This window comes from Micromys minutus, assembly GCF_963924665.1.
Source record: "Micromys minutus genome assembly, chromosome: 1".
Lineage (NCBI taxonomy): Eukaryota > Metazoa > Chordata > Mammalia > Rodentia > Muridae > Micromys > Micromys minutus.
The window spans coordinates 83746058-83771567 of NC_137969.1; the positions used below are offsets into that span (position 1 = coordinate 83746058).

The 25510-nt window shown below is 36.9% G+C and overlaps 1 protein-coding gene across 3 annotated transcripts in view; it reads left to right on the top strand.

Annotated features, from left to right (window-relative positions):
- The window catches only part of RASAL2 (RAS protein activator like 2), a gene marked incomplete at its 5' end in the record, with an annotated part of 265930 nt that overhangs the window by 169486 nt on the left and 70934 nt on the right, over positions 1-25510 (top strand). For 2 of the 3 annotated variants that reach the window (XM_080920457.1, XM_080920458.1), the window contains one exon: positions 9189-9295. In XM_080920457.1, the coding sequence (XP_080776583.1) occupies positions 9189-9295 (107 nt within the window). Of the gene's footprint in view, positions 1-9188; positions 9296-25510 lie in introns of those variants that run through there. The other variant, XM_080920456.1, reaches the window with a different exon arrangement.

Below are 25510 nucleotides of genomic sequence, written 5' to 3' on the forward strand. Positions count from 1 at the left end.
TACTTTACCACTAAAATCAGATTATGAGGAGCTGAAGTGATGCAGTTAAGAGCACTTACTGTTCCTGCGGGGACATGGGTTCAATTTCCAGTGCTCATATAGTGGTTTACAACATCTATAATTCCAGACCCAGGTTATCTGATACCCTCATTTGACCTCCATGAGTACCAAGTATACATATGGTGCACAAATATGCACAAAATAGACATACATGCAAGAAAAATACACATAAAATAAAGAGTAGGTATAATAAAAACTTTTTTTCATTGAAAAACTTTATTTTAAAAAACAAAGATAAATGTACAAATTTTAAGCATTTTTGCATAAAAGTATACAAATACATTTTTTAAGGTTGTAATTAAGTATTTGTGGGTACATATACATAGACATATGTATATATGTAACAATAATATAGGAAAAGAGGCTGTTAATTTGAGGGGATAAGAGAAACTGGGAGGGGCTACATGGATGTGATACAGTTCTATTTTAATTAAAATATATTCTTTTTTTTTCTTGAACTTCACACAGTCTGTGAGTTGTTTCTGGGGTGTTCAGAGCTTTCTGGGGTTAGTATCCCATTATCAGTGACTGCATATTATGTCTGTTATTTTGTGACTGGGTTATCTCACTCAGGATGATATTCTCTAGATGCATCCATTTTCTTAAGAATTTCGTTAAGTCATTGTTTCTGATAGCTGAGTAGTACTCCATTGTGTAAATGTACCACAATTTTTGTATGCATTCATCTACTGAAGGACATCTGGGTTCTTTCCAGCTTCTGGCTATTATAAATAGAGCTGCAATGAACATTGTGGTGCATGTATCTTTGTTGTATATTAAAGTGTCTCTGGGGTATATACCCAGAAGTGGAATAACAGGGTCTTCAGGTAGTACTATGTCCAATTTTCTGAGGAACCGCCAGACTGATTTCCAGAGTGGTTGTATCAGTTTACAACTCTACTAACAGTGGAGAAGTGTTCCTCTTTCTCCACATCCTCGCCAGCATCTGTTGTCATCTGAGCTTTGGATCTTGGCCAATCTGACTGGTGTGAGGTGGAATTTCAGGGTTGTTTTGATTTGTATTTCCCTGATGGCTAAGGATGTCGAGCACTTCCTTAGATGTTTCTCAGCCATTCGATATTCCTCGATTGAGAACTTTTTGTTTAAGTCTGTACCCCATTTTTTAATAGGGTTGTTTGATTCTCTGGTGTCTAGCTTTTTGAGTTCTTTATATACGTTGGATATTAGGCCTCTATCTGATGTGGGGTTGGTAAAGATCTTTTCCCACTCTGTTGGCTGCCGTTTTGTTTTCTTGACAGTGTCTTTAACCTTACAGAAACTTTGCAATCTCATTAAGTCCCATTTGTCAATCTTTGACCTTTTAAAAAGTAGATTACAAAAACCCCTAGTAAGGTTTTTAAAATATGCATTATTATGGTATGGGGGATCTATATGCATATGCATCTATACTATAAAGGCAGAGAAAGTTTTAGGAATTCATTTGTACCTGAATGCTGAGGTTACAGATGTGTGCCACTACATCTCACTTTTTAGCCCCTTTTAAAAAGGTGCCTCTAGTGGTCAAACACAGGTCGTCAGGCATACACAGTGAGTGCCTTTACCTGTTCAACCATCTCACCTGCCTATGAATGGCTCTAAAATGTAGACTCTATCACCTCTACCTTCCCACTAACTTAAAGACTTAAGTCCAGGTGAATATTTGCAAAGCTTGAATTAAAAGCAGATATGAAAAACTGGAAAGCTATTATAAGATTATGTTAGCAAAACAGGTGAGAAATAAGAATAAAATGGTAAAGTCAACAAAAATCAAGTTGAAACAGGCAGCTATCACTCCATGAGGTACACATACAAACATGCAGGCAAAACAATCATACACAATAAATACAAATAAATATTCTTAATCAAAAAGAAAGGAAACTAACCCTTCTAAAAATGTCGATTCAAACAAATTTTGGGTAAAATGGAGAGTGAGTCATTGATTTTTCACTAGAGGAGAGGACTGAAAGAATGAGATCTTTCGTGGGCTTTGGTAGAGGATGCAGGTAAAGCACAGGGTTGATGCTATGGCCAAAGAGACCAGAAACCAACAGTGCATGCAGAAAGTCAACAACAGGAAATGAGAGAGATGAGGCGATGACAACTCTCCCACTCCTTTTGGGCCACTTGTTACACCTGTCCTGTGTAGCAGTCAGTCTGTGCCTGTGTACACTTACGTAATATCTAATTCTCTCCTGCTTCCAGTCGGATGGGGGCTTCGTATGGCACTGCTGGACAGTGCTGTCTCAAAGCAGCACTGCAGATAAGTTTTAATGTTTTGACTGAACCAAAATTCTCTAAAATTGTTGAAATTGCTCTTGTCAGATAATCCATTTCCTTCTCTTACTTTTCTGTTGCTTTAGAATTTCTATAATATCGATCTTCTGGAGACTGAGGCAGGAAGATAACAGATTTGAAGTCAGGCTGGCTACTTATTGAGATTGTCTCAAAATATAATAATAAAGCAACCAACCAACCAAAGAAAACAAAACCTGTTGGATTGTAAATCCAGCCTATTGTAATGTTGTAGCTAGTTGTAACACAGCCTGCTATATTGTGAAAAATTAATTATTTAAGTGTTTAATTCATTATTTTAGAAAGAAAAATAAATCACTCCAAAGAAAGTTTTTAAAGATATAATGAAGATGAGACAGATAATAATGAACTAAAAAAATACAAGTACATAAGATGGAATCAATAAAGCCAAGAATTATTGTCTTAAAATCTAAAGAAAATAGATTCAAATGACAAAATTTGATCAAAATAGGAAGCACAAACCATTAAAACTGAAGACGGAACTATTACAGAGAATTAAAGACTTAAAAGTTGGAGATTAAGGGCTGCAAAGATGGCTCAGTGGCTAAGAGCAAAGATCATTGTGAGCTATTGTTAAAGTTCTTTGAGTTCTGTTCAACTCTTATAGAGCGCCTGAGTCCAGTCTAGCACCAGCATCTGGTGGCTCACCCATATCTCAGACACAGACACATCCATACACATAATTAAAAACAAAGTATTTTTAACCTGGAGACTATCATTAAAAACTTAATAAGTATATATTTGAAAATGTAGACAAAATGTAAACAACCCACAACATCTGCGAGCTATGCTTAAACCTAAGCAATTGGCAGATTGAATCATATTGCACCCCATGGGTTGTTGGTTACTTTGGATTTTTAATCTTTTGTTTATAGAATTTGAGGAAGGGGAGTGAGGGGAACAAATGTCCTTTTAAAAAAGTTTCTAATGGGATGAGTAATTATAAAATTAAAAATAAAAAATAAACTGGGCAGATATCTAAAAAAATGAAATTTAAATTTGTAGCTATGAAAAGTCAAACATAATTTATATTTAAGTGTACTTGATAAAATTTGGGGCTATGTGGATTTTTAAATGAATGGTATATACATACCAAAGCCTTCAAAGATTTTATATTTGACCTTCCATGAAGCTTATTCATCAAAATCTCAATTATAGCTGATCATTCAAGTTAATGAATGTGAAAGCTGATGGATTGTTAAACTTTTTCAGGTGGTAAAATCAATTTTGTTTTAGAATAGGAAAGCTAAAAATTGAGATTAGTTCCATTTGGAAAGCTGAAAATTTACCTTTTATTTTTATAATAAGGTGGCAGTCTTGTATAATCCAACTGAATAAAATCCTAAATATGTATGTCTATTAAAGAGGTTAAGGGATATCCAGACTCAGTATTTGTAACTATCTAATTCTTTAGTTAAAACTTACCTATTTATAATCATTTATATATTTTAATAAAAGCAATTACAGGTAAAAATATAAACATTGTAAGAAATACCTAAAATTGATGTGACTTCTCATTTCGTTTGTAATGTAGAACACGGCATTACAGAAATTGGGGGTGTAAGGCCTCAGCTGTAGAACACTGCTGTAGCTGGCAGTATGTGGCTCAATGGGGAAACTAGAGAATATAATCAAGCAGCAGGGACTTAGAGACGTATGTGAAGTAGGTAGGCCTAGCTTTATAGAAGTGGCTGAACTGAAGGTCACTGATGAGAGGGTAAACACGCCTAAGGAAAGGCACAAGAGAATGAGTGTGGCCAGTTTCCACAGATCGTCAAACTCAAGCAGTGTGGCGTAAAGAAGGCATCTGACCTTTCCCCCTAAATGTCTGATTGTGTAAAGATCTATAGTAAAATACGTCCATCAAAAAAGCAGTGTTAGGGGAAAATACTTATAATTGTGCACAGGATAATACTAAGTAGATGGAAACAGTTGGTGGCACTGAGATCCCTGTCACAATCTACATTTTAAAAAGCCCTAGGTTAGGATGTCTGTGGCTGGCTAAAATGAAGTTGATTGGCATTTCCATGACAGCAGATACTGAATGCTAAAGGGGATAAACCACCATTATGGTGTTCCCATTTCTGTTATCTTCACTGTACCTTATCTTATAGTTCAGTATCTTAGCTTTGATTTTATACTGTGCTGTGTGCATGGTTTATTCTAATAAATGATTGCCTTACATTTACACCAAAGGTCTATACATTGGTGTTCACATTCTCTTTTCCTCCTTTCTCTACCATTTCTCTTTCATACCCTCCCCCCACACACTCTCTGTTTGGGATATGGGGTCCTTTTATATTGCTTAGGCTGACCTCAAACTTTTAGGCTAAACTAATCTTCCTGATTTAGCCTCCCCAATAGCTGAATTTTTTTCTTTTTAGTACACTATTTTATTAAAGTTATATGTGGGGGAGAACTAAACTGTTCTTAAAAATGCCCTGGCATAGTGAAAATTAAGTATTTTTTTAATTATCAATGAATGCTGAAATCATTGTTTTAATAATTCTAACTGTATACCTCCAGATACATCACTTAGTAATAGACATAGTGTAAATACCTTAGAGCTTATCTGTAAATAAGGTAGTGCACATAACTATGGAGCTTATTAATAAGAACAAATTATTAAGTCAGTTCCAGAAAAATTTAAGACAGGGCAGATACAATGGCATATACATATAATCAAGCACCGTGTGAGTGTGAGGTGAGCTTTATGCAAGACCTTGTCTCTGAAAATTAGAAAATGAAGAAACAGCAGCAACAAAGGAGGGTAGGCTAGAGAAACCCTTTAAGACTTTAAAGGGCTGTCTATAGGAAGCTGGAGGGCTAATGTCTTCCAGAGTTGACAACATATATAACCCATCAAAAATGTGATAATAGAAACGTTTTAAATAGTTAGATTGAAATGTTCAAAGTGGTCATTTTGGGCTGAACAATACTATTAGAGATTATTCTTTGCAGGGCCTAAGACCTTGATTAATTTGGTCAAACTCCTAGAATTTGTGGAGGTAGTTATCTCATATATTGAAGATTTTTTATAATAATGTTCAAGGGCATATCATCTTTTAGAAGGCTTTTGCCCCTCGTGTTTTAAGATAAGAAATAAGTTTTAGGTATTCTTAATTCCTTTTGTAACTGCTACAGTTTGTTATTAAGTTACATGCCATTCTCCTTTGTCTCAGTGTCTCAGGTCTGTGTATTTTCACTTAGAGAGTCTTACAAGCATCAGCATCCCAGGGTTGTGTCTTCCTTGATAGGCCACATTTAGAGTAAATGCTTAGGATGCATGCCTTAGTTTTAAAATACAAAGAATTGTGAACATACTGTTACAGTATTTTAGTTATTCTTAGGAACAAATAAGAAAACTAGAGTCTCTGTAGTTATACTTTCTCCCTCCAATAGAGCCTATTATGTAAAACACAGAACAAAGTAACATGCCTGGTGGTTAAAAGCATAGGCTCTTCATGCAGACTGCGTGGGTTCTGATCCTCATTTTACCTCTTGGTTGCTGGGCATCCATGGGCAGAGTACTAGAACATCTTGGTTTTGTGTCTGTAAAATGGGGATATAATTTCAGTTCCAAAAAATTATTGTCTGAATTAAAAGATGTAATTCATTTAAAACACTTCTCTGAAATAAAGCATAATAAAAGATGGTATTACATCATTATCAAATTGTCAACATTTGTCAATTGTTATTATCACTAACAACCAGAGATACCTTTTTGTATTGGACACTTTAAGTTAAAACCTCAGCCTCTTTAAAAATACATTCTTTCTTTAAAAGTTCAGCGACTTTCCATTGTGGGCTTTTGTACAGTAAAATGTTATATACGTCTTATCCCACGAGGGAGGAACCAGAACACAGATACAATCAGATTAAAGCAAACTATCCAGGAGTATAAGTAGTTCATTGTCTAACATCTGGTCTCAACTGTAGCTGAGACAGTACCTGTTTAGCAGTGTTGTCTGCTAGCCTTTCACAATGCCACTTCTCAGATGTTCTCCATGACACTTTCCATCTGCAACATTAGTACCACAGAAACAGTGTGCAAGACTCTTAAGCATTACCAAAGTCAGCTGTCAGCTTGAGATGCTGCCTTGGCTCCTCTGAACCACAGCTCTGTGCTGACCCTGAAAAAAATACTAGTCTCTTATTAATCATAGCTCATTTTTAGCCACCTCTAACTAGCATCATCGTCCCAGTATAGCAAAGATTTCACTTTAGTGTTGCTAGTCTTTTGTTAATTACAGCCAATTTTCTATCTCACTTGACCAGAAACCTCAAATTCTTAGTACAAAATGTCACACAAAGAGCTCTGAGTGTTTGATTTCCTCCAAACTTCACAAGCCTGGCCTCTGTCATCTGCATTGTATAGGTGCACACTCATACACAGAGCAGGACCTATCCGGGACTGAGTAATCCAGCAAGCTGCCAGTCAGCCTCCTGTTGAGACTACTGTCTTCTTCCTAAGTTAACATTGGTCTTTAGGGGTGCAAACCTTGTGAAAAATAAAACTCATGGTCATTCAAGTAGTACTTTTATACTACAAGATAAATTGTATTGTAGAGGGATGAGAAATTAGTGTAAAACACTGACTTCTATTATTGGTTCAGTTTCTTTACCTCTTCAAGAACAATTTAATTACCAGCATTGTTTGTTTTAATCATATGGAGATAAAAAGTATAGTAATTAACTATAGTTACTGGGTTTTGCAATCGAGTTGCTCACTTTAGCCAGTACAATTTCAAATAGTTAAAGCCTTGAAATATATTTGCCTAATGAGTTCATAAGCCTGAAACTAAAATTAGATGTTTGGAAGAAAGTGAGGAAATGAGTTTCAATTTTTCATTAGCCAGAACATTGCATATTAAGGAAACTATTTCATTCTATCATTTTATCCTAGCTAATTAAACTTATTTTTCTCCCAGTTTGGTTTCTGTCATTTATCCAGAGATTAATATATATAATTATCAGAGAAAATGTGAGACTTTTCTCTTTCCTTACCAGCTCCTCTCCCCACCTGTCTTGTTCCCCAACTTTAAAATCACCTGACTTGGATACATCACTCTTAAAGTCATGTCTTGACATCTGAAGGTTTCACTGTGTGGTGTACTCCAACAAGCTGATTTGCTTAAATTCCTTTGTGCCATTCCCAAGAATCTGAGTTAATTTATACTGCCATATTTCAGAGATGTTAGAACTCACATGTGCCTAATTCTGAAAATGACTTCGTACATTAAGACTCATTTATCCTCTTATCGTAAGAGAGAAGCTGAGGCACCGTTATTGGTCATAAATTTAAAATACAGCAATATCATGGAACTGTCTTCTACTGCAGGCATATAAGCTGCAGTATCAACTTCTCAGTCATTAGGAATATTGTAATTTGGCTAATATCTTAATGGTCAGGATGCCACAGGAGATGAAAAGAAGACCTGCATCCAGCATGCAAAGGACGATAGGGTAAGCACTCCCTATCCTATGGATTTTCTTAGGCGTGCATTACCGGGTCTATATAAAATGGTGTCCTTTTAACACTAGCTGAATTTAAATTTAAGTCATTTTTTTCTGCTGTAGATTAGTGTAATGCAGAGAGATTTTCTGTAAGTGAGGGGGGCAACGGACGCCTGTTAATAGCCTAAAAGTAACTAACGAGGATGTGCAGTCAGACGATTGATTGAATGAATAGCTGCAGTCCTGTGTGTTTCTTCCTCGCTCGCTCTCTGCAAGCTGGAGAGAGGGAGGGGGAAGAGCAAGGCAGGGAGGGAGCAAAGAGAAAAATGCTTTCTCTTAAGTGGAAGTAGCACGGATCCCAGGGGCCAGGAGGCCAGAAATGGAAGTTTAAATGCATCTATCTTTTAAAGGCAGAACAGCGGGAATCAAAATGCCAGTCTCCGGAGTCATGGTTTACCCTTTATTTTTTAAGATCTGGAAGATAACACAGAATACTTTTTTTAGCATGTATTTTTTTTCTTGTCCATGTTGAGATTATCTAATGTTATCTGAGAAGCTGGATTACTATCTGTCTGTGAGTTGAAGTGGAGATGGGAAGCAGTTGTGATAAAGGTATAATATGTATAGATATCTGTGCGTGCATGTATATATGTGTGTATCTATGTATCACCATGAAAAAAATTTGATGTAGTGTGAGTGTTTATAGCTATTACATTAGAGCTCACATCATTTGCAGATTCTTAATCTTGTTAGGTCACTTGAACAGATATGTGTTTCAGAGTAAAATGTGGGTAAGGTCATAGCCAGAACAAGGAGAAGCTGGTCTATTTTTATATCTGCATAGGCATGTATATTCTTTTATCCTGCAGCACCTTTCAGTCTTCATATAGCTTTTGCTACAGTCTAGTGAATCATCCGAATAGAACTGAACTTTGACCTTTATTTAGACAGTGCCAAATCATGCACAACATTAGTATTTCTGGCTCACAAGAATATTAGAAATGTCTGATTTACTTAACTTAGCTGATAGAGAAGTAGAGCCATATGGTACAAGATCTAACTAGTAAGTGAACTGAAAACGTTAAACATATTGTAGCTTAGAAGAATTGCTTCTTATATATGCACACACAAAAACACAAATTGTTCCTCAGAATAGAGTCTTAACCCTGACCAATTTTCTTTGTCTTTATAGGTCAAGCATCACAAAAATACCTAAAGCACACTGAGATAAAATTGTACTGGACCTTTAAAAAAAAAACCCAGATTTTTGTGTATTTGTGAAAAAACAGTAAATTTATAGTTTAGGGAATGTCTGAAATTTTGGATCCTTGATGTTTGTATTTCTGCCACTTTTCCAGAGGTGCCAGCAGAAAGGTCCCCCCGCAGACGGAGCATCTCAGGGACCAGCACATCAGAGAAACCCAACTCCATGGACACTGCGAATACCTCTCCTTTTAAAGTACCAGTAAGTGTTGCCTTCTCCTAATAAGAAATAGTTCTTTTTCTTTTGAGAGTTAAAGTAACCCAAATATTTTGTTACTCAAGAATTTCATTACAAAACTGAAGATAAAGGCCAGAAGTATAAATTTATTTTGATTAACTGTATATTATGTCCAGTATGAGGTCTATTAGATTTTAAGAAATGTTTTTGCATGGGAACTATTTTTAAAAAGCTAAGTACCTTAAATATAGTTCTCTGAACTACAGAGTAGAAATCTTTGCAGATGTCATTTAATTAATAGGTAAAAATATATTAATATCAAGTACAAAATTTTGCCAAAAGTATTCTGAATGGGAAAACGATAGTACAGCAGGATAGCTAACCACTAGCTGCAGCCTTTCTATCTCACTGTAAAACTCATGTTTTTATACTATAGTGTGTGTGTGTGGGTGTGTGTGTGTGTGTGTGTGTGTGTGTGCGTGTGTGCATGTATTTGCTATGATGCCCATGTAGAGGTCAGAGGTAAAACTTTTTGGAGTCTGTTCTCTTCTACTTCTTTATGGATTCCAAGAATTGAACTCAGGTCATTGGATTTTGTGGCCTTAACCTCCTGCACCATCTTGCTAATATCCTCAAATAACTCAGTTTTACGTCATCATTTTCTCTTTGAGTATTGGGTAAGAAATGCACCTATTTTGTAAACATATTAAAATTTGTGGTATTGTAAAGGGCGTATTTGAAGAGAATTGTTTTAAGAGATTGGCCCTTATTTTAAGTACAATAAAAATCAGCATAAATTAGAAATAAACTTTTTTATTGGGTGAGGTGGGCTTTTTCCCTTCTAATGAGGCCAAACTGATATGTTCTTATTCTAATACTTTTAAGTTGAGATGGCCTTTTAAGTAAACCTCCTTTTAGATGTATGATGAATGTTAGTTAACACACATAGACACTTTTTTTCTGTGAACTTTGAAGAGTAATGTAATTACCTCTTCTACATTAAAAGTGGGCAGAATTTGGATAGCCATTTCAGTAAGAACCTTTCAAAAATTTTACAGATTATATAAAGTGAGTACTAGATTAATATTGTAATCAGAATCTGACAGCTATGTAAGAGCATCAGATTTTATGTCTTACTAAGTTTCTTAGTTTTATAGGCACAACTATTCTTCATTCATAAAAAAATTCTTTCATCTCCTTAAACAAACAAACAAAAAAACAAAGACATAACCAGTGTGGCTTAATGTGTATTAGTAGTTGTGCTGAGTGGTTTTTGTCAACTTGACATATCTAGGAGGGGAATCTTAATTGAGAAAATACCTTCATAAGACTGGACTTTTGGTGGAATATAGTCTTGATTAGTTGTTGATTTTAGGGGCCCAACATATTATTGGTAATGTCATGCCCAGGCTGGTGATCCTGGGGTATGCAAGAAAGCAGACTGAACAAGCCAGTAAGCAGCATCTCTCCACAGTCTCTCCATCAGCTCCTGCCTGCAGGTTTCTGTCCTCATCTCCCTCTGTGATTGAAATATGATGTGGAACTATAAGCTGAAATAAACTCTTTCTGCCCAGATTCTATCACAGCACTAGAAACCCACTAAGACAGTAAACTCTGAAGTATATGGTCATACATTAGTGTGTATTATATAGCAGCTCACAGAGACAACAGTGATCCTAAATTAAGAAAATATAGAATTTTAATCCCATTAATTATTTATTTATTCACTTTAAAGATGAGAATTTTTGCTACTTTTTAAAGTGGTAGCTGGGTATATATCAGTTGACAATATTTAAAACTCCTTGACAGAGTTCAGTGATAAACTTAACTGGATTGAGTTCCAATTCAAGAATTTCACTCTTGTCTAGCTGGAACCAAATGGTGATTTCTTACAAATTTCTTAAAGTACCCAAATGAGAATATTCCTCTGCATTATGGTAACAATGAAGAATGTCCTAAATTATGTGTGAAGATTTATATTTAAGCTTTGTAAATTTTAATTAAGAACTGCAGTTTTCACTTTTTAAATAATAAATTGGTAACTAATATTTGAGTTATCTTAATAAGACTTCTTAAGTAGACGTTTCAAAGTAGGTAAAGGGGAGAAGTTCAGACCAAGCAGCACTTACCGACCATGTGTGCTTGTGATGGCCATAGAGAAGCGAGGGAAAGAAAGTCAGTCTCAGTCAGTTTCCACTCACAGCCCTACACAGTGTTCTAGAATTAATCGTCAGAACAGTACCCAATTTATCAACTCCCTAAAAGAAAAAGACAAATATCTAACATGTTTTAGTAGCCCCAGAGCATACCATAATATCTCAGTGTAGTATATTATAAAGAAGTTGACACTGATAAAAGTGATCCTGAATTATTAAGAAAAATGAAGTATTTGTTTATGTTTTAAAGTGTAACTGGGTATATCATTTGGGAATGCTTTAAATCTTGAAGACAGAGGTTCTTTATAAAACTTACAGCCCAGAAAGGTCTGTTTTATGCTAGATAAACAACATTTTATTTATTGTTTAACAATTTCATGCATGTATCTAATATATCTTGACAATTTTCATTTCTCGTTCTTAAACATTTTTTAAAATATGTAGGAAACATTTAAATTTTTTTTATTTTATTTTATGGTAAAGCGTTTGCCTGCATAGATGTTTGTGCGACACACATGTGCACAGGCCAGAAGAGGGTATCAAATCTCCTGGAACTAAAGTTACAATGGCTAGCTTCGAGCACCGTTGTGGGTGCTGGGAACCAAACCTGAGTCCTCTAAAAGACCAGCCAATATTCTAGCTGGGCCATCTCTCCAGCCCTAATATTTTGCTGTTCATGGGTTTAATATAGTCTTCACTTTATTTTCCAGAGTTAAAAAAAAAACTATACAAAGGATGAATCATTTAGCAATCTCTTATATTTATGCACTTGTTTGGGAGTGGTCAAGTGTCACAGTATCAAGGAAATAAGGAAGGTTATACAGGAATATCTGGTTGCTGCCTTAGTTCAGCTAGGCTTTCTGCGCATCTTGGACTATTTTTTAGTGTCAGAATTCTTTCAGAGTTAAGCTCAAAGCCAGTACAAATGGAGCAGCTGTGAGTGCACTGTGTCAGACAAAGCCAACTCAGATCATTGTGCATGGAAATGAGAACAAGCTGAGCACCTGCGAGGGAAACAAGCAGCTCTCTTTTAGTCAGTGCCAAATGGACAGTGTCATCTAAGCAGAAGTCATACAAATCCTAAATATCTATGCCACTTTATACATAGAGTATAAAGAAGCCTGTTCCAAAAACTCAGAAACTATGTAGAAAACAATCATATACAACAGCAAGACACAATAGTTTTCCTTTCTGAATTAAATGTAAACAGAGAGAACTTATTTTACTCAGTTCCCAGTTCCCCATAAAATCACTTAACTGACATGAGCAATGCATAAAATGTACAAAGGGAGTTTTATACAGAGGAAAGCACCCATGTAACAAGGCAAACACCCTACAAATGTAAAAGGAAAAAACAACAAATGTTCTTTTTAAAAAGCAAAAGCTACTCAAATGATTATAATTGTTTGAAGAATCTAGGAAAAAACTCCACAGGTACCAAAACCATTGTGAGCTTGTATGTATGCACAGTGTCTAAGTCTCACAGAAATACCTCAAGAAAGAAATTATTAAATAAAAATTCTAACTAGTTTTAATTTCCAAATATACACTGAATATACTCTAGACAGAATTCCTGCTAATTAAAAATTTCTCTTTGTTGAGGGAAGAACCTCTGTTTTGCACAGGCACACTCATTTCAAATACCTTATGGAATGTGCACCCAGCAGCAGATGCTTAGTGTGTCAGTTGCCTGGAGCTATAAGTTATACTGAGATTAAACCTGAGATCCGCTCATTCTACTTGGATCCTCCTATACATTCTGTGTATTTATCCACTCAGCAACTATCTGATTGGGTATTTGCTGTGTGCAAAGTACTGCACAGAGTAATTGGGGTGGTTACAAAGGTCAGAGTGGATAGCCATTGGTAAATGAGGAACAAAGGCACAAGCTAAAAGAGAAAAATGAGAAATAAAAATGATCAAAATAATTAGATACATGCATGAAATTGTCAAACAGTAAATAAAATGTTATTTTCTTAAATATCTTGCTGTCAAGACCAGCTGGTATTGGTTTCTGTTGTGTCTGATGTCTTCTATATGCTCTGTATAAGTATTTTTCAAAATTAAACAGACAAGACTAAAAGTGTTCATTGTCCAAACCTATGGTTTTCCATTCTAACTGGCCATACCTTTTATAAAATACACCGATGCTCAAAGATAATCTTAGTTATCTGTGGCTTTTGGTTTTTGTCTTGGGGGGGGTCTTCTGTTACTGTCTTTTGTTTTTTTATGTATTTTATTTACATTTCAAATGTTATCCCCTTTCCCGGATTTCCCTCCATACCCCCTATCTCAGCCCCCTCCACCTGCTTCTATGAGGGTGTTCACCCACCCACCCCTCCTGCCTCCCTGCCTTGGCATTCCCCTGCACTGGGGCATCGAGCCTTGGCAGGAGCTTCTCCTCCCATTGATGCCCAACAAGGCCATCCTCTGCTACATGTGCAGCTGGAGCCATGGGTTCATCCATGTGTGCTCTTTGGGTAGTGGTTTAGCTCTTAGTATTGTTGTTCTTATGGGGTTGCAAACCCCTTCAGCTCCTTCAATTCTTTCTATAACTCTTCCGTTGGGAACCCTGTTCTCAGTTCAGTGGTTGGCTGTGAGCATCTGCCTCTGTATTTGTCATGCTCTGGCGGAGCCTCTCAGAAGACAGCTATATCAGGCTCCTGTCAGCATGTACTTCTTGGCATCAGCAATGTCGTCAGGGTTTGGTGGCTGTATATGGGCTGGTTTCCTGGGTGGGGCAGTCTCTTCATGGCTTTTCCTTCACTTCAGTCTCTGTTCCAAATTTTGTCTTCCTATTTCCTCCTGAGAATACTTTTTGTTCCCCCTTCTTAGAAGGACTGAAGCATCTGCACTTTGGTCATCCTTCTTGGACTTCATGTGGTCTGTGAACAAAACAAATAAACAAACAAACAAAAAACAAAAAAACCACCACTCATGGTGTGCACTCACTGATAAGTGGCTATTAGTCCAAAAGCTTGGAATACCCAAGATACAATTGTTTGTTTTTTAATATTCCCAAATGCACCCTGAAACTGTAAATTCTTTGCCCTTCTGATTGGTAAAATATGAGGAACTCACTTGTACCAATCTTTCCTGTAAACTTCAGTGCTTTCTTTTATATCTTCAAGTGTGACATAAGAAGCTAATCATCAGTGCTTCCTGTGTGGCCTGTTGCTGCTCATCTGTAAACTGCTGTACAGTACAGTCATTGATTATCTATGTGTTTGCCATGGTTGGATAGACCACCAGTCTGAATTTACAAACTGTTTACTGTGACACAGTGGCCGGTGTAAGAGTCTGTCTTAGAAGTGAAATAATGACATTGAAATTATTGTATCCAGTTGAAAAACTATTTTAATTTCTATATCTTCCTCGCTCTCATTTTCTAGGAAGACAATTGCAGCCATTTCTCCTAGTACTTAGAGACTCTGTATCTGTCTCATCTCCTCTTTTCTCTGCCCCTCCATTCGGAGTTGAAGTCTGCGATAGAGCCACTCTGCAATGGTTCCTCTTTTAATAAAGAATGCATTTGGGCCCCTATGTGCATGAATGTAAGTATAGGCAGGAATAAAGATGCCATTACCAGAGGTAATAATAACATACTAAACAGAGATGTCAGGAAAGAAATGTGTCAAATAACATTTAGAAATCCAACTATATTTTTAGTCAATTTAAAATCAGAACACAATATAATAGCCTAAAAAGTTTGAAATTTAGCATCTTGGAGTACAGGAAAAAGAATAAGTTTAGTTACAACTCTTTGAAGAATAGACTCTAAGAATAGAGATTTATAGATACCTGGAGATGCGAAGATACTTGGCAGAAATTGTTGTTAAGAGTCTAACTTGAAAGGATGAAAGAATGATGTGACAGAAACACTCCTCGGTCTATGGGAATCCTTAGAAATCTACTTACAGCAGCCTAAGTACTAAAGAGTTCAGTTTATCCCACCCTGGAGAAAAGGCCTGTGAAAGAGGATAAGGCAGTTACCTATTTAGGTAATTGTCCTTCTTGTCCCAAGAAAAGATATTTCTTTTTGCCTTTAATGGGGGAGAGAGGGCATAATAACTTTCACCTTATAATTAAATACAAGCGTTTAAAACTAATTTAAGAATTGGTTAGTTACTAAGCATACGTAATCTGTACAACAGACATCAAATATATCCCTCTTATATAGGAATTTAAAAGCTAACGGTGTGGAAGGAAAACAGTACCAACGTCATGATTTTGGTAAAGTAAACTGTGCAGAGGGTGTTTTTTGCTCCTTTTTCTAAACCTTTGCAAGGTACAAGCACTGCTGCTTAAGAACACCCCTGAGGTGCCTTCTAGCATACAACTCTAGTTCTATAACCAATGCCATTGCTGTTTTCCTGAATGGTTTTAACATATTTTATATCAATCATCTGCTATCTTTAGTTCAGAGGATAGCTATAGCTTAAATTTAAAAAAAAAAAAAATTAACCCCCCCCAAAAGATCCAAAGAAGGTAAACGGAGGTGCTTATACCCTTGAAAAGATGCTCCATGTCAACTCTTAAGGAAGCTCACATTGAAATGATGCATTGCGCCATGTAAGATAGCAATGATCAAAACAGGGAGACAATGGTATACCCGAAGATGTGGAGAAACTGAAACTCTCATATATTGCCGGTAGGGATGTAACTTGATATAGCCATTTTTTAAAAATAGTTTAACAGTTACTAGATTAAATAAAATATATTGGTGAGAAAAGGCAAAGAAGATACATTGAAGTAAATTGTTATATATTAGTTGTTTATTGTCTACAAAGTTCACAACTAGTCATTGCTGATGCTTTGCATCATTGCATTTTTCCAAACTATACTAATTTTCCATTCTATAGAGAAAATAATATATACTTTTCAATTCAGGATGTGGAAATAGGAAACATAATATTTTAAAAGAAAATAAAGCAGGGATACTTAACAATTAAGAGTACTTACTGCATTAATTTTATATCCAGCCACTTTGCCGAAGTTATTTATCAGGTTTGAGTTCTCTGGTGGAATTTTTTGAGTGTTACTTAAGTATACTATCATATCATCTGCAGATAGTGATATTTTGACTCCTTTCTTTTCTATTGGTGTACCTTTGACCTCTTTTTGTTGTCTAAAGGCTCTGGCTAGGATTTTTTTAAACTGGATATTCTCTGTATTTACATTTTGGTGTTATCCCCTTCCCCCAGTCTCATTGCCCCTCCCCCTCGAATTTCCTCTGTGAAGGTGCTCCCTCTCCCAACCACCCTCTCCCACTTTAGCACTTTAGCATTCCCCTACCCTGGGAAAGGAGCCTTCTCTGGACAAAAGGCCTCTCCTCCCATTGATACCAGACAATGCTATCATCTGCTGCATATGCACCTGGAGTCGTGGGTCTCTCCATGTGAACTCAATGGTTGGTGTTTTAGTCCCTGAGAGCTGTGGTGGGTTTGATTGGTTGATAATTTTGTTCTTCCCCTTGGGGGTTGCAGACCCTTTCAGCTCCATCAGTTCTTTAGCTTCTTCATTGGGGTCCTCGTGTTCAGTCTGATGATTACCTGCAAGCATCCTCCTCTGTATCAGTATGGCTCTGGTAGAGCATCTCAGGAGGCATCCATATCAGGTTACTGCCAATAAGCAATACTTGGCATCAGCAATACTGCTTGGGTTTGGTGGCTGCATATGGGGTTGATCCCCTGGTGAGGTAGTCTCTGAATGATCTTTTCTTCAATCTCTGCTCCTCTATTTGTCCCTTTATTTTCTCCCATGAATGTTTTGTTCTCCCTTCTAAGAAGGACTGAGGCATCCACCTTCTGGCCTTTCTTCTCTTTGAGCTTCATAAGTTCTGTGATTTGTTTCTTGGGTATTCCCAGCTTTGGAGCTAGTATCTGATTATCAGTGAGTACATACCATGAGTGCTCTTTTCTGATTAGGTTACCTATCTCAGGATGATAGCTTCAAGCTCCATCCATTTGCCTAGGAATTTCATGAAGTCATAGTTTTTAATAGCTGAGTAGTATACCATTGTGTAAATGTACCACAATTTCTGTATCCATTATTCCGTTGAAGGACATCTGGGTTCTATCCAGCTTCTGGCTATTATATATAAGGCTGCTATAAATATGGTGGAGCATGTGTCTTTGTTAGATGTTGGAGCTTCTTTTGCATATATGCCCAGGAGTGGAATAGTTGGGTCCTTGGGTAGTACTATGTCCAATTTTCTGAGGAAAACTGCCAGCTGGATTTCCAGAGTGGTTGTACCAGCTTGCAATCCCACCAACAGAGACAAAGTGTGGAACAGAAAGTGAAAGAAAGGTTTTCCAGAGACTGCCCCACCCAGAGATCCAGCCAATATACAGTCACCAAACCCACACAATATTGTCAATGCCAAGAAGTGCTGACAATAAAAAAGAAAAAAGTGTCAATGCTGACAGGAGCCTGATACAGTTGTCTCCTGAGAGGCTCTGCTAGAGCCTGACAAATACAGAGTCAGATGCTCTCAACCAACCATTGGACTGAGAATGAGGTCCCCGATGGTGGAGTTAGAAAACAGACTGAAGGACTTGAAGGGGTTTGCAACCCCATAAGAACAACAACAATATCAACCAACTGGACACTCAAAAGCTCCCAAGACTAAACCACCAACTCAAGAGTACACATGGAGGGACCCATGGCTCCAGCCACATATTTATCAGAGAATGGCCTTATCAGGCCTCAATGAGAGGAGAGGCCCTTGGCCCCATGAAGGCTCAATGCCCCAGTTTAGGGGAATGTCAGGGTGGGGAGAAGGGAGAAGATGGTAGGGAGTATGTGGGTGGGTGAGGGAACACTCTCATAGAGGCAGGGGTATAGGGGGATTCCAGAGGGGAAACTAGGTAAAGTGATAACATTTAAAATTTAAGTAAAGAAAATATCCAATAAATAAAATAAAATAAAATAAAAAAGAGCTTTGACTGCTCAGGTTCATTTCATAGCACTGACACTGTGGCACACAACTGCCTGAAACTCCAGTTCCATGGGAACCAGTGCTGTCTTCTGGCCTCCAAGGCTTAAACACAGTACATATATAGTTATACAGGCTCAAAAGCTTTATCCCTTATCATTGTTGTATATAGCTTAACAATGATTCATTTCTTATAGAGTAAGTCATCAAATCTTCTCTGCATCTTTTCACATTCATCAGTCTCCTCTTCTTAGCCTGCCATTAGCTGCCTTCAGTCATCAGTGTTACCTCCTCCTTCTGTGAACTGATATGAAGGCCATCTTCATGAAGAGGAAACCAGTGCAGTATCCAACCAAGCACTGCACTCAAAGTCCTATGCATGGGGTTGAATGCTTGTGTGTACACTGTTGAAATCCTTATTTCCTTTTTTGTGTGTGTGTACTGTGTTCTTGTATGTGAACATATGGGGAATGGCACATGTGTACATATGTCTATTTGTATGCAAAGGCTAGAGGATGTCAGATACCTTTTTTCAGCAGCTCTCCATTTTAGTTTATTTTTTCTGTCCTTTTCATATGTATACATGTGTGTGTGTGCTGGTAAACGTGTGTGACCAAGATTGATACTGAGAATATTTCTAGACCACTTGTCCACTTTATTCTTTGAAATAAAGTCTCTCAGTCAACCCCTGGTTGGCTGATAGAGCAAGTCCTACTAGAGACCTAGGCCTAGGAAGTCCCCTGTCTCTCATCTTCTGGGGGTAAAATTATGGGAGAGGTATTATGTCTACCCAGCATTTATGTGAGTTCTAGGGATCTAACTCCAGTTCTCTTGCTTGTATGACAAGTGCTTTAACTATATCACCATCTCCCTAGCCCCACCTAATCTTTTTTTTACTATTATCACATTTTTAGAAAGAAGGGAGAGCATAGGTCAGAAGACAACTTTTTGAAATCCTCTTCTTGTCAACCCAGGATCAAACTTGTGTTTTGTACAGTGGCATTCTTTTCCTGCATTTAGACTGAGACACAGGAGTTGTACTGCCAGCCATGTGTAGTACTATAGATTGTCAACTCACTCACCTCTAGCCTCCAGTTCCTTCGCATGCTCCCTAGCCTTCATGTTACTGCCAAAGAGCTTTCTCTATAAAAGTTAAACTTGATCGTTACTTCTCATTTCACAGACTTGGCAGCAAGCCCCTTTACCCAGTGAGCCTCCTCACCAGCCTGTACACCTTATCTTCTGAGAAATGATCTGTCACTAAACTCTGAGCTTGCTGATTCAGCCAGAGATGTTGACACAAGACTCAGGGATCCTCCTGTCTATACCTCTCTAGTGCAGGGGTTAGGGATACCTGCAGCCAAGTCTGGATTTTTATATAGATGCTAGGAATCAAATCCAAGACCTCAAGCCTTTGTGGCAAGCACTTTACCAACTGAGTCATATCCTCAACTCTACAATCTTTGAAATGCAATTTTGAAGCTCTTATTACTTGACTCACTCAGTCTTCAATTGAGAAAGTTTTCAAGTAACTCAAGTAGTACATGACCAAACCTTACACATTTTCATTGGCTTGCACAGATTACTTTGGGGTGCAGAAATGCTGAATGTTTGAGTCTTCATCTTTTAATTTTTATTATTAAATGTTTTAGTCATACATTTGAATATTTTATTAAGTAAACACTAAAATACATGCTCAATATAGTTTATTATTTTATAGAATCAACACTGTTAAGTGTGACTCTTCTAGAAGCCCCAGAGTCCTTCTTCAACTTGTAAGAGCAGCATCAGACTGTCCGTTTTCCTGTGCTTCTGATGGCTCACTTCAGGCATCCAAGACATGCAAATTCTAAGCGCACTGTTACAGTGTGTAAGTGCATGCTGTAGTAGCCTTGGCATCTGATAGTTCTGAGGTACTCAGCATTGTATACTTTTGGTTTTTTTCAAGATTCTTCCATTGGTCTGCTAAATAAAACAATTAAAAAGGTTGGAATATAGTAAATAGAAAAAAAAGTTCTTTCTGTGGAAGTGCTTTGAACATAAGGAAGGAAAGAATGACTTGTGAAGGTGATTTTTCCTATGTTTGCCCTTCACTCAGTTTAGTTGGCTGTGTAGGAATGTAGTATCTTTCAGCTCTTTAAAAATCAAACAAGAAAAAGACAATAGAACCGGAGATCAAGACCTGATGATCTGTCCTACTTACCTACATTTTATGCCATCAGTGAGATCACTTTCACTCAGCTGCACCTTTCTGTGAAGATCAGGTGGTTGCAGTGGAGGGAAGATTTGAACTCTTCTCAACATACAGTCTAAGAGGCTTGTGTGATCCTGCCTGTTAGAATATCAGTTCATGGATTACACATTATTGGCACTTAAGGATTTGTTTCTAAAATAAGCAAAAGAGTGCAAACTCTTATTTTGGCCTACAACATGGCTCAGTAGATGGAGGCACTTGTCACCAGCCCTAGAGCCCTCACTTTGATTCCTGGAACCCACATAGTAGAAGGAGATAACCAACTCTCATAAGCTGTTCTCTGATTTCCACTGTGGTATGTACTGTGGTGTACACAGCAACACTCATGCACTCAAATAAGTGAACGTAAAAATCTTCAGTAAAGAACTGTATACTGGGTGAAGTGATAAACCTTTAATCCCAACACTCCAGGTGGATTGTAGTCAGTTCTAGGACAGCTACAAGGCTATATAGAGACATCCTGTGAAAAGGAGAGCGGGGGTGCTTCATTGTGTGTGTGTGCGTGTGTGTGTGTGTGTGTGTGTGTGTGTGTGTGTGTGTTTGTGTGTGTGTGAATACATGTATATCCTGAATAAGTGTATGAAACTTTGATCAAACACAAATATATTGAGAGAAATGAAACCTGGAGACATTATCCACCTTGCTGCTAAATAAAACAATCTCACACCTCACAAAAGAGTAATCTCCAAGTGAACTAGAGACCTAAATATAGGGGGCAGTGAGGTATCTGCTAAAAGAAAATGTTGCTTTTTTTTTCTTTTTAACCTTAGCACAGGACAAGTTTTTCAGTTAAAAAAAGAATCTTAATAAATCCAACTTTACAAAAAAGGTTATTAGGAGCAGCCAAGATACCTTATGGGTAAAAGTGCTTGCTACAAAATGCCAAGACAGGCAACAGCTTCATCAGTTAAGCTGTAGGGAACAGACACTGTTATATATTGCTTATAATAATATACTATGTCAGAATTTAAGCTATGTGGAGGTTTGAAAATAAAAATGAGACTGGGAATCATTTTGTTAATATTTTAGTACCTTAACTCATAATAGATGTTTGTGACATTAGAAACAATACAATTGCTTTAGAAGTACTAGGCCTAATAAAATCTTTTCTACAATGTTTTTCCTTTTCTATTTCTTTCCCTCATTTTTTCTGTACTAAAACAAACCGAAAAAAAAAAAAGAGGATAACCCAACAGACATTAATGAAGAGTGATTTGGTCATTGACATTTTACTCATATCTTACCATTATCCAGAATAGTAATTTTCAGTACACTGCATTTCACACAAAGCAGTAGGAATTTTATTTTTTAAAATAACTGATGGTCTCCATTCTCCCTTCATCTGTGATGCTGTTATTCTTAGAATCCTGGAAATGAGAGGCAGAAATTTTCAATTAAGTTCATCTAGTCCATCTCCCTTGACAATGAAAAATGCCTTTCACATTGTATTAGCTAATGCTTTCTGGGGCTTGCATGATAACCTCTGGGAGACTGTCCAGTGGACTAATAGGCTAATAGACCTCACTCTTGGACAGTGTTCTCTCTAGTTTTATTCATCATTCCTCACTGTGTCAGCTCTTAAAGCTATCTTGCTTAATAGTCATACGCAGAACCTGAGGTCAGCTCAAGTCACTGTCAGCCATAAGGAGAGCACATGTTTACATGAGGACTGACCTGTGCCAAGTCTTAGTCCTCTTACCAAACCGCTCCTCTTAAACCATGGGTTTGGCATCACTTTAATGAATTGGATTTCTCTTAATAATTCAGACTAGCTACTATTAGTATTCGACTCTACAACTAAGACGTAATTCACAGTTCCTTAAAAGTTGTACAAATATAAAGGTGACTTTAAACTGCTTGATCTTATTTGTCTTCTGGTATGGCAATTCAGTAGGGGATATAATACAAAATAAAATAGAAACAGAATTAATTGTATGTCAAAACAGGAAAATATCAGCATAAATAAAAGGTCCTGCATAATCAGGGGAGAGATCTGGTTCTGTTACAAAAATCAAGAATGATTTTCTAAAACAGAAAGGTTGGTATTTAAGTGATATAGGGATACCCATAGAACCACTGGGATAAAAATTAAATATGTTTATTCCACCTCACAGTGGCTCCAGGTGGACTAGAGATCTGAATCCTAGATACTCTGTACTTTATGGCTAATATCTACTTATTAGTGAGAGCATAACCATGCATGTCCTATTGGGTCTGAGTTATCCCACTCAGGATATTTTTTACTTCCATCCATTTGCCCGCAAAACTCATGATAGCTTAATAGTTCTTAATAGCTGAATGGTATTGCATTGTGTAAATGTACCACATTTTCTTTATCCACCTTTCATTTGTGGGACATCTGGGTGTTTCCAGCTTCTGGCTATTAAAAATAAGGCCACTATGAACATAGTGTGGCATGTGTCTCAGTGGTGTGGTGGGGAATCTTTTCGGCATATGCCCAAGAGGGGTATAGCTGGATCTTCAAGGTAGATCTAGTTTCAATTTTCTGAGGAACCTCTAGATTGATTTCCAGAGTGGTTGTACTAGTTTGCAATACTACAGCCATAAAGGAGTGTTCCTATTTCTCCACATCCTTGGCAACATGTTCTGTCACTTGAGTTTTTTATCTTAGTTGTTCTAATTGGTATAAGACAGAATCTCAAGGTTATTTTAATTTGCGTTTTTCTTATTGCTAAGAACTTTGAACATGTCTTTAAGTGCTTCTCTGCCATTCAAGATTCCTCTGTTGTAAATTCTGTTTAGCTCTATATCACTTTGGGGGGGCGGGGTGGATTGGGTGGTTTGGTTTTTTTGGAGGTTAGTTTCTTGAGTTCTTTATATATATTGGATATTAACCCTCTACAGGATCTGGGGCTAATGAAGATTTTCCCCCAGTCTGTATGTTGCCCATTTGTCAGTTCTTGATCTTAGAGCCTGAGACATTGATGTTCTGTTTAGGAAATTTCTCCTATCCCAATGAGTTTGAGACTATTTTCCACTTTTTATTCTATTAGATTCGGTATATTAGATTCAATGTATGTTTAGGTCCTTGATCCACTTGGATTTGAACTTTGTGCAAGGTGACAAATATCTATTTTTATTTTCCTACATACAGACTGCCAGTTATACCAGAACGATTTATTGAAGATGCTGTCTTTTTTTCCATTGTGTATTTTTGGTTTCTTTGTCAAAGATCTAGTGTCCATAAGTGTGTGGATTTATGTCTGGGTCTTCAATTCTATTCAATTTTGATGGAGATTGCACTGAATCTGTAGACTGCTTTTAGTAGAAAGACCATTTTTACTATGTTAATCTTACCAGTCCATGAGCATGGGAGATCTTTCTATTTTCTGACATTTTTTTCTGTTTCTTTCTTGAGAGACTTGAAGTTCTTGTGATAAAGATATTTCCCTTGTTCAGTTAAAGTTACACCAAGATATTTTATATTATTTGTGATGATTGTTAAGGGTGTCCTTTTCCTACTTTCTTTCTCAACCTGTTTATCATTTGTATAAAGGAAGGCTACTGATTAGTTTGAGTTAATTTATATCTAGCTACTTTGCTAAAGTTATCAGCTGTAGAAGTTCTCTGGTAGAATTTTTGAAGTTGCTTATGTGTATTATTATATCATCTGCAAATACTTTGACTTCTTTTCCAATTTGTATCCCCTTTATCTCCTTTTGTTGTCTAATTGCTCTAGCTAGAACTTCTAGTATTACATTGAATAGATATGGGGAGAGTGGGCAGCCTTGTCTCTGATTTTAGTGGGATTGTTTCAAGTACCTCTCCATTTAATTTGATATTGGCTCTTGATTTGCTGTATATTGCTTTTATTATGTTTAGGTATGTGCCTTGTATTCCTGATCTCTCCAATACTTTTAACAAGAAGGGGTGCTGTATTTTGTCAAATGCTCTTTCAGCATCTAAGATGATCATGTGATTTTTTTCTTTGAGTTTGTTTATATAGTAGATTATGTTTATGGATTTTTGTATATTGAACCAACCTTGCATCCCTGGCATGAAGCCTGCTTGATCGTGGTGAATGATGTTTTTTTTTAACAACTTTATTTTACAAAACAAAGATAAATGTACAGATTTTAAGCATTTTTGCATAAAATTATACAATACAATTTTGTCAGTACTTTTTTTCAGATTTTAAAATAATTTTTACATAAAACTATATGAATATATTTTTAGTCAGTACTTGATTTTTTTAAAGGTTTAATAGTATGCATTGAAAACTTAATAGTTACAATGAGCATAAAGTACATGTAAAACAAAATGTAACATGGAAATAGTCAAAGTTTTCTTGTTGTGTAAAGACTTTTTGTTTTGTTTTGTTTTCTTTATTTCTTGGACTTCACACAGTCTGTGAGTTGTTTCTGGAGCAGTGCGAGCCTCTGGGGTTAGCATCCCACTATCAGTGACTGCATATTATGTCTGTTCTTTTGTGACTGGGTTATCTCACTCAGAATGATATTCTCTAGATGCAGCCATTTTCTTAAGAATTTGGTCAAGTCATTGTTTCTGGTGGCTGAGTAGTATTCCATTGTGTAAATGTACCACAATTTTTGTATCCATTCATCTTCTGAAGGACATCTGGGTTCTTTCCAGCTTCTGGCTATTATGAATAGAGCTGCTATGAACATTGTGGTGCATATATCTTTGTTGTGTACTAAGGTGTCTCTGGGGTATATGCCCAGAAGTGGAATAGCTGGGTCTTCAGGTAGTATTATGTCCAATTTTCTGAGCTATCGCCAGACTGATTTCCAGAGTGGTTGTATTAGTTTGCAGTGGAGAAGTGTTCCTCTTTCTCCGCAACCTTGCCAGCATCTGTTGTCATCTGAGTTTTGGATCTTGGCCAATCTGACTGGTGTGAGGTGGAATCTCAG